This window comes from Glycine max, chromosome 2, assembly GCF_000004515.6.
Source record: "Glycine max cultivar Williams 82 chromosome 2, Glycine_max_v4.0, whole genome shotgun sequence".
NCBI classification, from domain to species: domain Eukaryota; kingdom Viridiplantae; phylum Streptophyta; class Magnoliopsida; order Fabales; family Fabaceae; genus Glycine; species Glycine max.
Genome location: NC_016089.4, coordinates 41,144,905 through 41,158,593, shown reverse-complemented (window position 1 = coordinate 41,158,593; position 13,689 = coordinate 41,144,905). Strand labels below are relative to the sequence as shown.

At 32.3% G+C, this 13,689-nt stretch overlaps 2 protein-coding genes across 2 annotated transcripts; both read right to left on the bottom strand.

Annotated features, from left to right (window-relative positions):
- Nucleotides 1-480: 480 nt before the first annotated feature.
- LOC100800380 (protein EXORDIUM-like 2) lies at nt 481-1,770 on the bottom strand. The gene has a single exon (XM_003518187.5). The coding sequence runs from the start codon at nt 1,627-1,629 to the stop codon at nt 679-681; it is 951 nt and encodes a 316-aa protein (XP_003518235.1). The 5' UTR covers nt 1,630-1,770; the 3' UTR covers nt 481-678.
- Nucleotides 1,771-8,860: 7,090 nt separating this feature from the next.
- LOC100799846 (protein PHOSPHATE-INDUCED 1) lies at nt 8,861-10,037 on the bottom strand. The gene has a single exon (XM_003518186.5). It carries the CDS (start codon nt 9,985-9,987, stop codon nt 9,046-9,048), a length of 942 nt encoding a protein of 313 aa, XP_003518234.3. The 5' UTR covers nt 9,988-10,037; the 3' UTR covers nt 8,861-9,045.
- Nucleotides 10,038-13,689: the final 3,652 nt, after the last annotated feature.

The window sequence follows — 13,689 nt, the reverse complement described above, 5'->3', positions numbered from 1 at the left end:
GCTTAAATGTAGTATGTTTTTAGTCTCATAAAAAGAACAAGTTTTTATTTTGGTTCTTATAATTTTCTTTTTAGTTTAATAGTTTTTATTCTTCAAAACTATAAAGCCATTATTTTTAATTCTTATTGTCATATGATATTTAATTATTAACTGCTTATCTTTATTGGAAGATTAAAAGACAACACCCATTAGTGTCTAAAATACAATGAAAACATGCAATTTCTTATAATAAAAAAATCTAGATTCTTAATTAAAATAAATTTATTTATTTCCTAAAATAAATAAATTTTAGTTAAAATATATTTATATTATACTTTTGAGGAATGAAAATAAAATAAAATAAAAAATAAAAAGTCACTCACAAAAGACCTAAAATAATGATTTCAAATTTTAGAAAATAAAAATTACAAAAATTAAAAAAAAAAATTCACCCATTTTATATTTATTACAAAAAAAAACTTTATACTGAGATGATGGAAATTAATCTCTAATTATTTCATACATATATATATTTATTTTAAAAAGTATCAAAATTAACTATTATTACCTATTACCACACATAACCTATCATTCCAATAACAACCGTCCGAGGCAAACTTGCAAATCTCTCTTTTCTCTCTCTCACACACAAACCCATATTTTATGGTCCTTTTATATTGTTTACACTTTACATTCATCTCACACCAGTGTCTTGCAGGTGGAGGTGAGTGGGTCCCACATCGCCGGCAGCAAGAACTTCCGGCCGCGCACCCCGACGGCGTTGTAGCTTGCCCCCGTCGCGTTCTCCGCCAGAACGTTCCCGGCGTAACCCGGGTACGCCCCCTTCCCGAAAATCCCGGTGCACGCCGACACCGCCTCCAGCGGCGCACTCGCCGGACCCTGATAGTAACCGTCCTCAAACGGATTCGTAACCGCCCCAGCCAAAACCGTCGCTAAATTTATCACCATTCCGTCAACCCCAACGTCGCCGTTAGGCGCCACTAACGGTGCCGTCTGGGGACCGTATAGCGGTTGATGGAACGGCCACGCGCACTGCCCCGGACACTGCGTAACAGAATTCCCCACCCACGCATACGCGATCTTTTCTGAATTTCCGTTCTTGCCCCTCCCGTGGGTCCCGCACTGGTTCATGCAGAAATCCTCCACCGCCACGTCAGCTGCGGTGAGGATGACGTGGATGACACGATCCCCGGGCGCCGAATTTAGTTTAGGATTCGACGCCAGAGCTACGAGGTGGTCGTTTTTTAGTGATTTTCCGAGGGAGTAGGTTTCATCGAGGATTTGGTTCCCTACGACGAGGGTGCAGGGGCCTCCCCTGTAGCTCTCGGTGGTTTGCCACCACGTGGAAACTGAAGGGGCTCCAGGTGCTGACGTGGAGGTTAGGGATTCAAGGAAATCGATGACTATTGATCGTTGCGTGGGGGTAAATGTACCGTACCATAGCAAATGGAGGGTGATGTTGCCCTTTAGAAGAGGACCCTTGTGGTATTTTAGTACAAGCGGTTGGTTTTGAACCAAGGCTAACATGCGATTTGGGGCACGAGAGGTGGCTTGGGAAATGTTTGGGAGAGAAGATAAGAGAATTAGAAGGAGGAAGAGGAGATAGGAAAATGGGTATGGAAGTGCCATTTTAGTGTTGGTGATGAGTATATTGGAGTTTGAGAAGAGGTAGGGTTTATATAATTTTGGAGTAGTGGATGTGGGTGTGAGGAAGATCGAGTGTGATTTTGGATATGGTTTTGTTTAATTTTAATTAATGGAAACCGTGTATTTTTAGTTAGATGAAGTACTACTGTCTCTGTCAGGTGCTAATATATACCCCTACGTGCATGGTTTATCTTCCACTTCTATTGGCATGTAATAATAATTGATCAATTAATGGTTTGGTAGAGATTTTTGAGTAATAATATATGAACCCTTTTCTATTACAAATGTATCTTAAACGGATATATGCAATATATATCTATTGCCATATGTATAATTTATTAATGGTTGGATAGAGATTGTAGATAAATGATACGCCAACACTTTTCAGTCACAAATACTACCTCCCTCGCACATACTAATATAATTTTTTTGTGTTTGTTTGGTCTCGTATCACAACCGTAGGTAAACAATGTAGAAACATGAAGTTAATTAATTACTCCTTTTAACTTCTCCTAAGTTGCTCCTTTTAACTTTTCCTTTGAAGTGGCATTCAAACTCAAGTTTATTCTAACACAACAGAAATAGACACTATAATTTGGATCCGCTCTATTTAAATTTCTCTTCAGCCACCATCTTACAAAATCTCAACCATTAATTAGTTATTACAATAATAGTCGAAAACAGAGAGAGAGAGACAGTGTGATCAATGTCAGAGATTTCTACAGCATCCTTCCATAGAGATATCAAAGGGTCTTGGTTTATAGACACTATCTCTCTTATCATATGTTTTTAGAGTTTAGGGTATCCTCAATTTAAGATCTCATAAAGACTAACTGTACGAAGTACATAGATCCCCCCTTTATCATGTGTTTTGGGTGTCAAGTTATTCCTATTTGAAAATTAAAGATCAATTTTGTGAGATATAAAATTCACACTTCTTATCAAATTTTAAATGCTTTGAGTATTTCTTGAGAAAAATTAGAGGCTAACTTTTCAAGATACCAAAATTTTCTTATCATTCATGCCATATAACACCTTATATCTATATTTATTTTTCTCTTATTTCTTTATTTTTTCTAAATATCAAGTAGGATATAAGTGTCCGCCACTCATTTTATCGTTCTCATCCGCCGTTGCTAGTTGCTACTATGATTTAGTACAATTTTGACTAAAAAATAATTAATTTTAGCCCTTAAATTCATCCATCCAATCATTTTGTTAATTACTAATTGATATTAAAAAATTATTATAACGATATTTTAGAAAAATATAACATACATCTTTAGCAAAATATATATGGTCTTTGTTAGTAAATTGTAAATAGTTTATATTAAGTGATTTGAGTGATTCATATTGATCTTTCTTAAGTAGGGTTATGTATTCAAATATAGTATGTGAAATAAAAATTCACCGAAAATATTAGTCCTACAACAGTGAAAATGTTTTTCAACTTAAACAGAATTATTTATGCTGGTTAATTTCTGTCTTTGTTTCTTTTTGTTTGTCAAATTTTAAAAGAATTTTTTATTCCAATTATTTTATGCATCAATGAACCAAAATATACTTGTATTTTTAAATGTTGAAAATAATATTAATTAGGATAAAACTTAATTGTAACATCAAACGTTTTTTTAGTATTATTTTAAATTAAAATTAAAATTTCATGCTAATAACTCGTGTAAAAGAGGTCATCATCACCAAAAGTGGAATTCTAATTTTAACTAGAAAACAATATAAAAACAAATATTTTAATAATATCTTTATTTTTTTATATAAGTCTTAATTATTTTAGACTTTTAATTTCTAATGTTTGAAATGGAAATGATAATATGAAAGTTATATTAACAAAAAATTGAAAAATCAATAAATAAATAAAAAAGTAGAAGTAATAATAGGAAGGCTCATTTTTGGATGGCTGGGAATAAATGGAACATAGATGATCATCAATAAACATTGACAGATAAAGACTAGGTTTTGTTCATGGGTACCAAACGAAAGGAAAAAGTTGAGAATTAATGTCCTCTCTTATTAATTACTACTTACTAAATTGCTTTGACAAGGCATAAGTACCCAACTATTCGGTCTCAGGTCGAGTAACGCGTACGTCTTACTACAACTATGCAAAAACGCACACACCAAATAAATGAAATTGATAGCAGAAAAGAAATTTGTCCCACTATGAAACTGGCAACGCGGATTAATAAATTTCCACTAATTAACTTACTTGGCAACATGTAGACAGATATTGTTAGGATTTCAACCCGTAGACACTCAAAATAGTAGTATTATGAAAAATTTATCCAAATTACATATTATTTTTATATTGCCAAATGTTTTCTTCCCTATTGGGTCCTAATATTCCCATGACACAATACAAGTAAATAGAGAGGGTTGAAAAAGTATGTGCCCGAGTTGCAAGTTCGTTCTCTCTTCTCAATACTCATGAACAAAAAACTTCTTCCCTGAATTTTTAAGAACTTATAGTTTTTTTATCATTAAATATTAATTGATTAAAATATTAATTTTTATTAACAGAAAAAATCAAACTCATGATTTTTTTTCTTAACCATTCAATACATCTTAATTATATCTCCCAAACGTGTGTATTGTTGATTGTTGATAAATAGTACGTATGATCTAAACCATAAATGTCAGGCATTGTGTGGAGAAAACTTTGGACATTGTATTCCAAATTGCATTGGTTGTATTTCTTGGGAGATTCACTGAACAGTGTCAATGCCAATGGGTCGCGTATGGTGTAGTGATGGTTCTACCGTGGGTGTTTACATGTATCATGTATCGTGGTCCCCTGGACTTTGGAATTGGATAGTGAGATAGAAATGATGGATTGCATTGGGACAATAATCTTTTGAAAATTCTAGTTTAATGGCAAAAATATACTATTACATTGTGACTATGTAGTTTTTGCTTACAATTTACAGTTACACGACCAGCCCAACCCCAAGGTAAATATCAAGTCCTTAGTTTCTTTAAACTCTAAAATAATATTTTTAAAGATTTAAAAAATTAATGATTGCTAGATAAATAATGTCTGTTATTAGTAATAATTATTTTTTTAAGGTTATGATATTAAATTATTCCTCTTTTGAAAATGTTTCATCTATTCATCTGTTCTATGCACGTACTGATCATTAGTCTCATTTACTATTCTCTTCATTTGTATTATCTAATTCACTCTTCATTTCTATTATCTCTTACGTGATCAGTTTTCAACTTACTATTTTTTTTATTGAAAATATGTTAAACAAAATTAGTAAAAATAATTTAATAAGTAAATTTACATCTTAAAAACTCAGAATAAATTTTAAATGTATCAGTATAATTTGAATATTTATTTATTTAAATAGTTTGTTTGTTGGTTTTGCAATTGTGTTATTATAAATTTTTTAACACTTAAGTTTGATTCTTATGAATTAAAAAAATAATCTCATCTCAAGTATATTGCTTTAAACCTAGCTAGGCCAAACTTGTGAGTTTTTCCGCATCAGTGAATAAGGAAAAGTTTAGAGTTTAGCATGAACCTCTACGCATAACCATGTACATTAATCAGCCAATTAACGAATATTTCAGCCAGAAGGCACAAGCTAGGTTTCGGGATTTGGGTAGAAATTCTACCTTCGCCAAGGAAATAAATGAGAAGGAGAAAATTATAGATAAACCTTTTCCGTTAATCCAATATCTATATCTCATGATTGACTAAACATAATTGTCCGTTAAAACCTAACTTAACTAGTTGAGCCATACTTTTTGTTTTTATTTCAATTCCAAATATATATGGAAAGAGTTTACTTGTCAAAACATTAAAACTCTTTTTAAAGTAAAAGAGTTAGTTGTTAAACCTAAAATTACATGTGATATGTCTAACCTTAGGTGAAAGTAGCACGAATTGAGTAATTTAGATTTTGAATGATTTAGGCTACGCTACTGAAGACACACCAACTTGAAGTTAGTATTAATTTATATTAATAGAGTAATTATATGAAAAAAATGTCGTGTATATTTAATTTAGAAAAATTAAAAAAATAATCATTTTCTCAAAAACAATCCATACCGAACAAGTGATATAACTTGGCTACTAATTTCTCATATGATTTAATTAGAATGTATTGACAATATAATTTTTTTTATATCATTATCTAATTATATTTTACTATGGATTTTTTTTTGTCAATTTTTATAATAATTGGTTTAAAATTCATATTAAAATGATTTTTTTATAATAATTGAATATGTAAAAATCGTTATACTGTTAATTCATAAAAATTAAATTCTTTTCCCATATTTCGTCTATGTGTCATGAGATTTGTACGTTGAACATATATATTTTCCAGTGTAAAACGTACGCGAGAAAGGAGAATGAATTGTTTTACTAAAATCTATTCATTTAAATAACTTATTCAATTATATAAGATATATATGTCAGCTTTTAATTAACATAACATATTTAATTGCAAATTATCTATTATATTTTACCTGATCGAGTTTGCTAATTACATAAGACGTCGATGATAAGTTATCCTCCCAAACATCGTATAACTAATTTTCTTTCATAACTCAAAGTTCTTTCAATGTTGCATTGTCAACTTTAAAGGAAGGTACACTTGCTCCCTGCATCATAATGTTGGTGGTTCCATTTCCGCGAAAGGTTCTTCCAAATTCAAATTTTTAATTAATTTCCTTATTCTTTAGCATTGGGAAAAATGTTATTTAAACTATTAAGTTTAGAAAAATAAAAAACATAATAATTAAAATAGTTAAAACTTTAAAATTTAGTAAAAGATAATTGAAATAAACAATAAACTTATCATTTAATTACTTTTTCTCACCTAATTTCTACGCTGACTTGAACAAAAATATTCATGCATAGGTACCATATCTCATTTTCTTTCCACGTTCCAAATTAAAGAAAATCATTGTGATATTCTATTTGCTGACTTTTCCTTTTTTTCAAAAAGAAAACAGAAAAACTCTCTAGTTTCAAATGATTTGTTAATTGTAACAAAAAAATGATTTGTTAATGAGCATGATTTTCTTAATTGGGTTTTCTGTACATGATAAAGATATTAGATAAAAAAAAGTAAACATATTCAATATCTCCAAAAGGTAAAAAAAAAAAAACATTTCATACATTTTTAATTAATAAGAAATAATTTTAAAAAAAAAACGTTATAGAGTTAAGAAATAAAAAAGTTAGGATACTAATAAGGGAGTAAGTACGTACTAGTATTGGATAACTTTTGTATTTTTTTATAAACTAAATAATTTTAAGAATGAGTTTATGACCAATTTGAAAGAGTTTTGGAATGAATTAACCGACACGTATTTGCTTGTGCTGGTGAAGGGGTGCATGATTGTTCGTGTGCCGTTGACAGTGCGGTTGGTGAGAGCAGAGGTTTTTAGTGGCAATGGTAAGTGGGGTTGGCAAAGCCGGTACATAGAAAACCTAAGAGAAGGTCGGAAAGGTAGCGTGTCACTAGCGTGCGTGTCTTTCTCTGATCAACACCACATGGAACCCTAGTCGGTGAATAATGAATGAATGTGTGACACTGGTCATGAGTGTTGGGGGTACGTACCCAACCCTATGTGGTTTGTGTTTTGTGGTGTTGTCTTCCAAATATAATGGGTGGTCCAAGGACAACCGACCCTGTTAAATTTTTTTTGTTAGAAGATAGGACCGCGTTGAAGTTATGGACATGCAAAATTCCTTATGTTGGTACCAGAGAAATTTACAGAGGAAACATTGGTAATAGATATACTCTGATAGAAAACTTTGGAATAACTATTGAACAAACTATAAACTTTTATTCGTACTATAGGGCGTAGTTTGTTAGAGTTTTACAATAACACATTAAAGTATACTTGAAATTGCCTCTGCTTCGAATGATGAGTTATGCACAAAGAAATTAAAGTTACATTAAAATCGCTAATTTATGGATATTTGCATTACATTATTGTCCTTGAGAGATTTTTTCATTCTTATTGAACAGTTCTATGTCAAGTATTGTCTTGAATTGATGTTCTTAAGATACTATTGAGGGATTTTCTCTAATAAGACGTTCTTACATCTTTTAATTATTACTTTTTGTTATTAATAAAGATTTTCTCATTAGAGTGAGTTTAATAAGGCTTTTAGTTAATTTTTAATTTTTTTACTATATGAAAAATTTGTTTAATTTTTTAGTAAACAAACTTTTTAATATCTTTTAATGTTTTTTTGAGACATTCCTTTAAGTAGAATTTTTATAACCTTAATAACTAGTTTCTAATTATTTTATATTTATTAATTTTTTGTCTTTAAATATTTATTATATTTTTTTTCAATTTTTTTATTGAAGGCAAAAATTTATTATTTTTATCTTCTTCTTTTTTTCTTATGATAGGATTTCCTCATCATTATCTTTTTATTATATATAATATTGACCGTGATATATAATAAATTTATCTAGATTTTTTTTGGATATTTTATAAATAAAAATTTAAAAAATTAATTTATTAAATTATAAGTGTTTGATAATATATATATGTGTGTGTGTGTGTTTTATTATAAATAAAATAAGTTAGTTCAAACATTTATGTTATACTACATTATATATTATATCATCAAAGGAATTTAACTAAAACCATGGATATATGTTTGCAGTCAAAGTGGCCTAATTAATGTGAAGGAAAAAAAAAATAGAGGTCTAAAACAAGATGGGATCTTGTAGTTACTTACTATTGTATTTGTACAAAGAATCAACTTGATGTGCTGTGCTGTGCATATTTTTTTATTTTTTTTTAATTTGGTGATCAACAGCAGCTAAAACCTGCAGTTACTTACTACTGTATTTGCTCAAAGAATCAATTTGCTGTGCTGTGCATATATTTCAGTAAATAAAATTAATTTAAATACAAATCACGGATACTTTTAATGATTCAAAATTAATTACATCTAAACTAACAAAAAGAATATTCTAGCAACTAATATTTATTTCGAAAAAAAACTAACTTTATTTAGTTTTAAATTAAATGGGCCGAAAGTCAAACAACATGAACTCAAATTCATGTTTTATAAGACGAATATCAATTAATGTCTTTAAGATAGTTTTATTTTTTAAAAGGAATATTTAAGATAGTTAAAAACGAAAAACTTTATTAAAAAGTATTATTGATATTATTCCACTAATACTATAATTTCTAACAGAACTCAGTATAATTTCCAATAAAGAGCTTTTATTACGAATATTATTGGTGTAACCAACGTCGTTACAACATTACTTCTAACACTATAATTTTGTTTTCAAGCTATAACAAAAAGAATGAAGAAATGAAAGAATCTCTGGTATTGCCTAACAAGTAACAACTAAGCATGGATGAAAACTAGTTTGAGTGGTAGTTTTACACGAGTGTGGAGCAAGCTGAGGTTTCAGGGTCAACAAGAGCTGGCAACAGATACTTCCTTCCGTTGACTCCATTAGCGTTGTAGCTGGCACCAGTGGTGGGGTCAAGCAAGAGGTTCCCTGCATAGCCAGGGTACGCGCCCTTACCATACACCCCAGTGCAAGCCGAACCTGCTTCCAACGGAGCCTCTTTGGGTCCTTGAAAGTAACCATTTCCAAAAGGGTTAGTGACAGTGCCAGCAAGGAGACTAGCCACATTGATCAGCATGCCGTCAAGTCCCACATCGTTGTTGGGTGCAACCAAAGGTGGATTCTGGGGACCGTAAATGGGTTGGTGGAACGGCCACGCGCATTGACCCGGGCACTGTGTCTCTGAATTACCCACCCAAATGTACGCCAACTTGTATCTCTTTCCGTTCACGCGCGCCCCCACGGAGGATCCGTGTGTTCCGCACCTACTGGAACAGAACCCCTCCACTGCCACGTCAGCAGAAGTGAGAACAATGTTGATAGCGTTTCTCTGTGGACCCTTGGATGCAAGTTTTAAGATTTGGTTATTCGTAAGCGATTTGCCTAAGGAGTAATTCTCGTCCAGGATTTGGGTGGTGCCGAGGGAAAGAGCGAGTTTGGGGGACGAGTTTTTGTAGTATTTATCGGTGGCTTTCCACCACGTGGCAACGGATGGTTGGGCGGTGACGGGTTTGGGAGAGGAGAGCGAGGTGATGAAATCAGCAACGATGGCTTTTTGAGAAGGTTTGAATTTACCGTACCAAATGAGGTTTACTGAGATTTTGCCTTTGAGGAGAGGGCCTCTGTGGTATTGAAACTGCAACTGCGGGTCTGACCCGGACAACTTCCTGGCTGAACTCAAATGAAGAGTTGCAATGGTTAGAAAAAGGATCCAGAGAACAGTTGATGAGGATGCAAGAGAAGAGGCCATTTCTATGTATTTTTGTATCGAGAGAGAAAATAAGAATGGTAGTGTAATAAGAAGGACGTGGTGGTGGATATATATATATATATAGTGTACGTGGGTGGGGAGCGTAATGGTGAAGTCAAATTCAATAATATTGTGGAGTGAAGTTAAGTGGTGGAGGTGCCAGCTTGATAACGCGTTTCTGTTTTGCTGTATCATTAACCAAATTCAATAATGTTGTGCGGTACCGAATTCATTCATTATTTTAGTATGGTGATGATAATGATAGTAGAGTCATATATAACTCGTGAGGGTACGCGGGGACAGGGCATAGCTAGCTATGGTGAGCGTAGACAAACCCGTGTACCCTTTCTAGAAGGGCAGGATCCGTTTTCTATTTTCATTTTTAAGTATTATTATTAACCAGGATTCGATTTATGTGACACAAAGAAAATGTTGGCTTTTATTCTTCACGGATTATGTTATATGTGCTGGATCTGCTTGCTAATTTGGCACATTCTGTTTTCTTTCTATAACTAATATTATTATAACCGTTTGAAATTGATCAATCTTGACATATGATACGTTCTCTTTGATTTTGGAGAGTTTATGATAACTCATTGAGCTAGATCCCTCCGCGATTATATGTACCAAAATATATGATCTATATATTTGTACAATAAAACTTACGAATATAAATTTAAAATAAATACTTCAATGGGCATGCATTCTATAAAGGAATAATTCTAACTATTTTGTGTGTTTGAAATACAATTGAGTTCAACAGAACTTTAATTCATCTTATACCATGCATTCTCTAATACGGAAAGATTCGCTTTCAAGACTCCAAACTAGTTTTCAAAGACATTTAATTTTTGTATATTTTGTATATCCTCCTAAAACTGATTTATCAAATTCATTTTTGTTCCAAAATATAATCCATATTTTGAAGCCGTGGTTTTGGTCATGTACCATTTGCGTCGTCCCAACCATTAATTTACACGCCCTCTTAAAATCTGTTTTGTCTTTTGAAAGTTCTTAAATATATGTTGGTCAAATACCTTTGTTGTAGATGATCATGAGTCTAATTTAATTTTTGAACTAAACTGTTCTAATTGTATTTAAAATCAAAACATTCAGATTGATTTCATATAGAAAATAGAGAATTGGAGAGTATTTCTATTGAAACAAAATTGTGATTCTAGTGTATAATATCCACGAGATCTATGCAACAATGGTAGCTAAATTCCTGTATTCAACTTCAACACTTGGACGTATTGAGAATTGCTTCGTAAAGATAAATTTCACATTGGGGCTTAAGCGCAATAATAAGACAAACTTTGGGGGTACAGCGTGGTGGATGATTCTCCTACTCCTAGTTATCTGGTCAAATATTTAATACAATTTTGACTTTCTTTGTTATATTCGTACAAATTTGTCAATAATTTATTCATACTATATAACACAACTACTAAATTAATAAATTAAAAATCACTTTATTGTATTTGTACAAATTGCTTCGTAAAAATAAATATCAGATCGGGCAATCACTTACTAGTGAGGCAAAAACTAATAACTAAAAATTAGTACTGTATTCCAATTAATAAATATTGTCGTGGACATAAATTGTTACTAGTTACTTGCTTGATAATCAAGAATCTTAACATTCATGTAAAATATTAAGGGTGTGTTTGATTTGCTAAAAAATAAGGAACTGGACAACATAAAAATATTTATCCAGCGTTTGATTTAAAAAACAATCGAGAAATAATATAAAATAAAGAACAATAAACTTAACAAATATAAAAAAAAAACTTGTAACTCACTAAACCCATATAACTTTTTGTCTGGTGTCTAACAAAAGCAAAAAAAAATATAATATTATCCCTATTTTATGATTTTTCATTATCTCACACCTTTCTTTTTCTATAGGCGTCTCCTTACCTATACCTCCCTCTAAACCCTCGTTCTCTTCGCTCTTCCTACCTCTCTTCTTCCCTTTACGTTTTTTCATTTTTTCTTTCTTCTTTCTAGTAGTTTGTTTCACTTCACCTCACCAGTGCACACCTTGGCTGCTGGTTGTTAGTTGCTATTCATGAGTAGTTTTATATTGAATATTTGCAAGAAAATAGCGCATTACCTCTAATTTATGGTTCTTTTTGTAAGAATTGTACATATTTTTTTTGTTTAGTGTGATTTTATAGAGTAAATACTCACATTTTATGAATTAATGTTGAATCCAACTCAGTTTCAGGCCAAAGAAGAGAAGGTTTAAGTAGCTGATAACTCGCTCAACGAGACAGATCCGCTCAGCGAGTGACATCCACTTAGCGAGACATATAGCTCGCTTAGCGGGTTGGGAAACCTTAGAAGAGGATCAATCAAAGATGTGCTCGCCCAGCGCATAGCCAGTCCGCCCAACGAGGTCGTTGTCTCTTCTCGCGCTTAGCGTGCCCAGTCTCGCTAAGTCAAAATTCACTTACTCTCGCTTAGCAAGCCAGTCTCGCTAAGCGAGCCTTTGAAAGCTGAAAGGTCCAAGAGCCTTTAAAACACTGAAGTTGGCAGAAATAAAATATAGAGTTAGAGAGAGCGCATCAGAGGAAGCTGAGAAGACAGAAGGAAAGCAGCTAAGAGAGCTTAGGTTAGAAGGAGTGAAGTTTAGGGTTTAGAGGTTGTAGGAGACACCCTCAACCATCCTTTGCCATTTTCTTTCACTCAAAACTATTCCTTCCTTGTATTAAGATATTGCATTACTTGTAATGGAAGGCTAAGCCTCTTGGTTGGGGAGTTCTACTGAAATCTTGATGTAACACTATTTCATTATCTATTTAATGTTATTTTTATGTGTTCATTACTTCTATCTATACTTATTTTACATGCTTGTGGCTTGATCTTCCATTTGTATGTATAGTTAGGATTTTTAGCATTGGGAAATGCTTTAAAGCCTTAGAACTTGGTAGAGCAAGCTAGAAATCTATATGTCTAGGAATGGAGTGCAGTGATCTAGTCCATTTTATGTTGTAGACTTAATGCAACTCTTTTAGACTAAGTTTGTTGAGGGGTCAAGGACGAAGTTTAAAGAGAGTTAGGCTCATTCACTAGGGGAATCTTGGTTTGAGTAATTTCTCAACATAAGAACACTAGGATAACATTAAATAGAGAAAAATACATATTAACATCAAGAGAAATTCAGTAGAACGATCCAACGCTTTTTACTTGATAGTTTTCACCTTCATAATTTAGATATTTAGTTTATGTTCAAATAGATTTTAGTCCAGAATCCAACTTGATATTTACTCTACTTTTAATCCATACAAATGTTTGCATACTGAATGTACAATGTCTGAGTGAAACAAATTCCCTAAGGATACGATACTCGGTCTTACCGTTTTATACTACTTGTGCGAATCGGTACACTTGCCGACCAGCGAACATCGGTGAGGACCGTATGGACTACTGCTATTTCCTTTTTGCTCATTATTTCTTTCTTTTCATTGTTAATTTATTCAAATGTTCTCATTGTCATCTTCCTCTTTCTAGCTACGTTTATTTTCTCTTGGCCAACTCCTGCGACCGTCGCCATGACCCTGTGGCGGCCTCGCACCACCAGACCCTATGGATTCTATAAAATAAATAGTAATCAATGTTGGAAATCCAAAGCAAACGTTGGCTCAAATGAATGAATCAAAACATATAGTTGTAGTAAAAAAATGAATGAATTAATCC

What these genes read in the sequence shown, in the direction of transcription:
- LOC100799846 (XM_003518186.5), bottom strand. Translation starts at nt 9,987, where the DNA reads ATGGCCTCTTCTCTTGCATCCTCATCAACTGTTCTCTGGATCCTTTTT.
- LOC100800380 (XM_003518187.5), bottom strand. Translation starts at nt 1,629, where the DNA reads ATGGCACTTCCATACCCATTTTCCTATCTCCTCTTCCTCCTTCTAATT.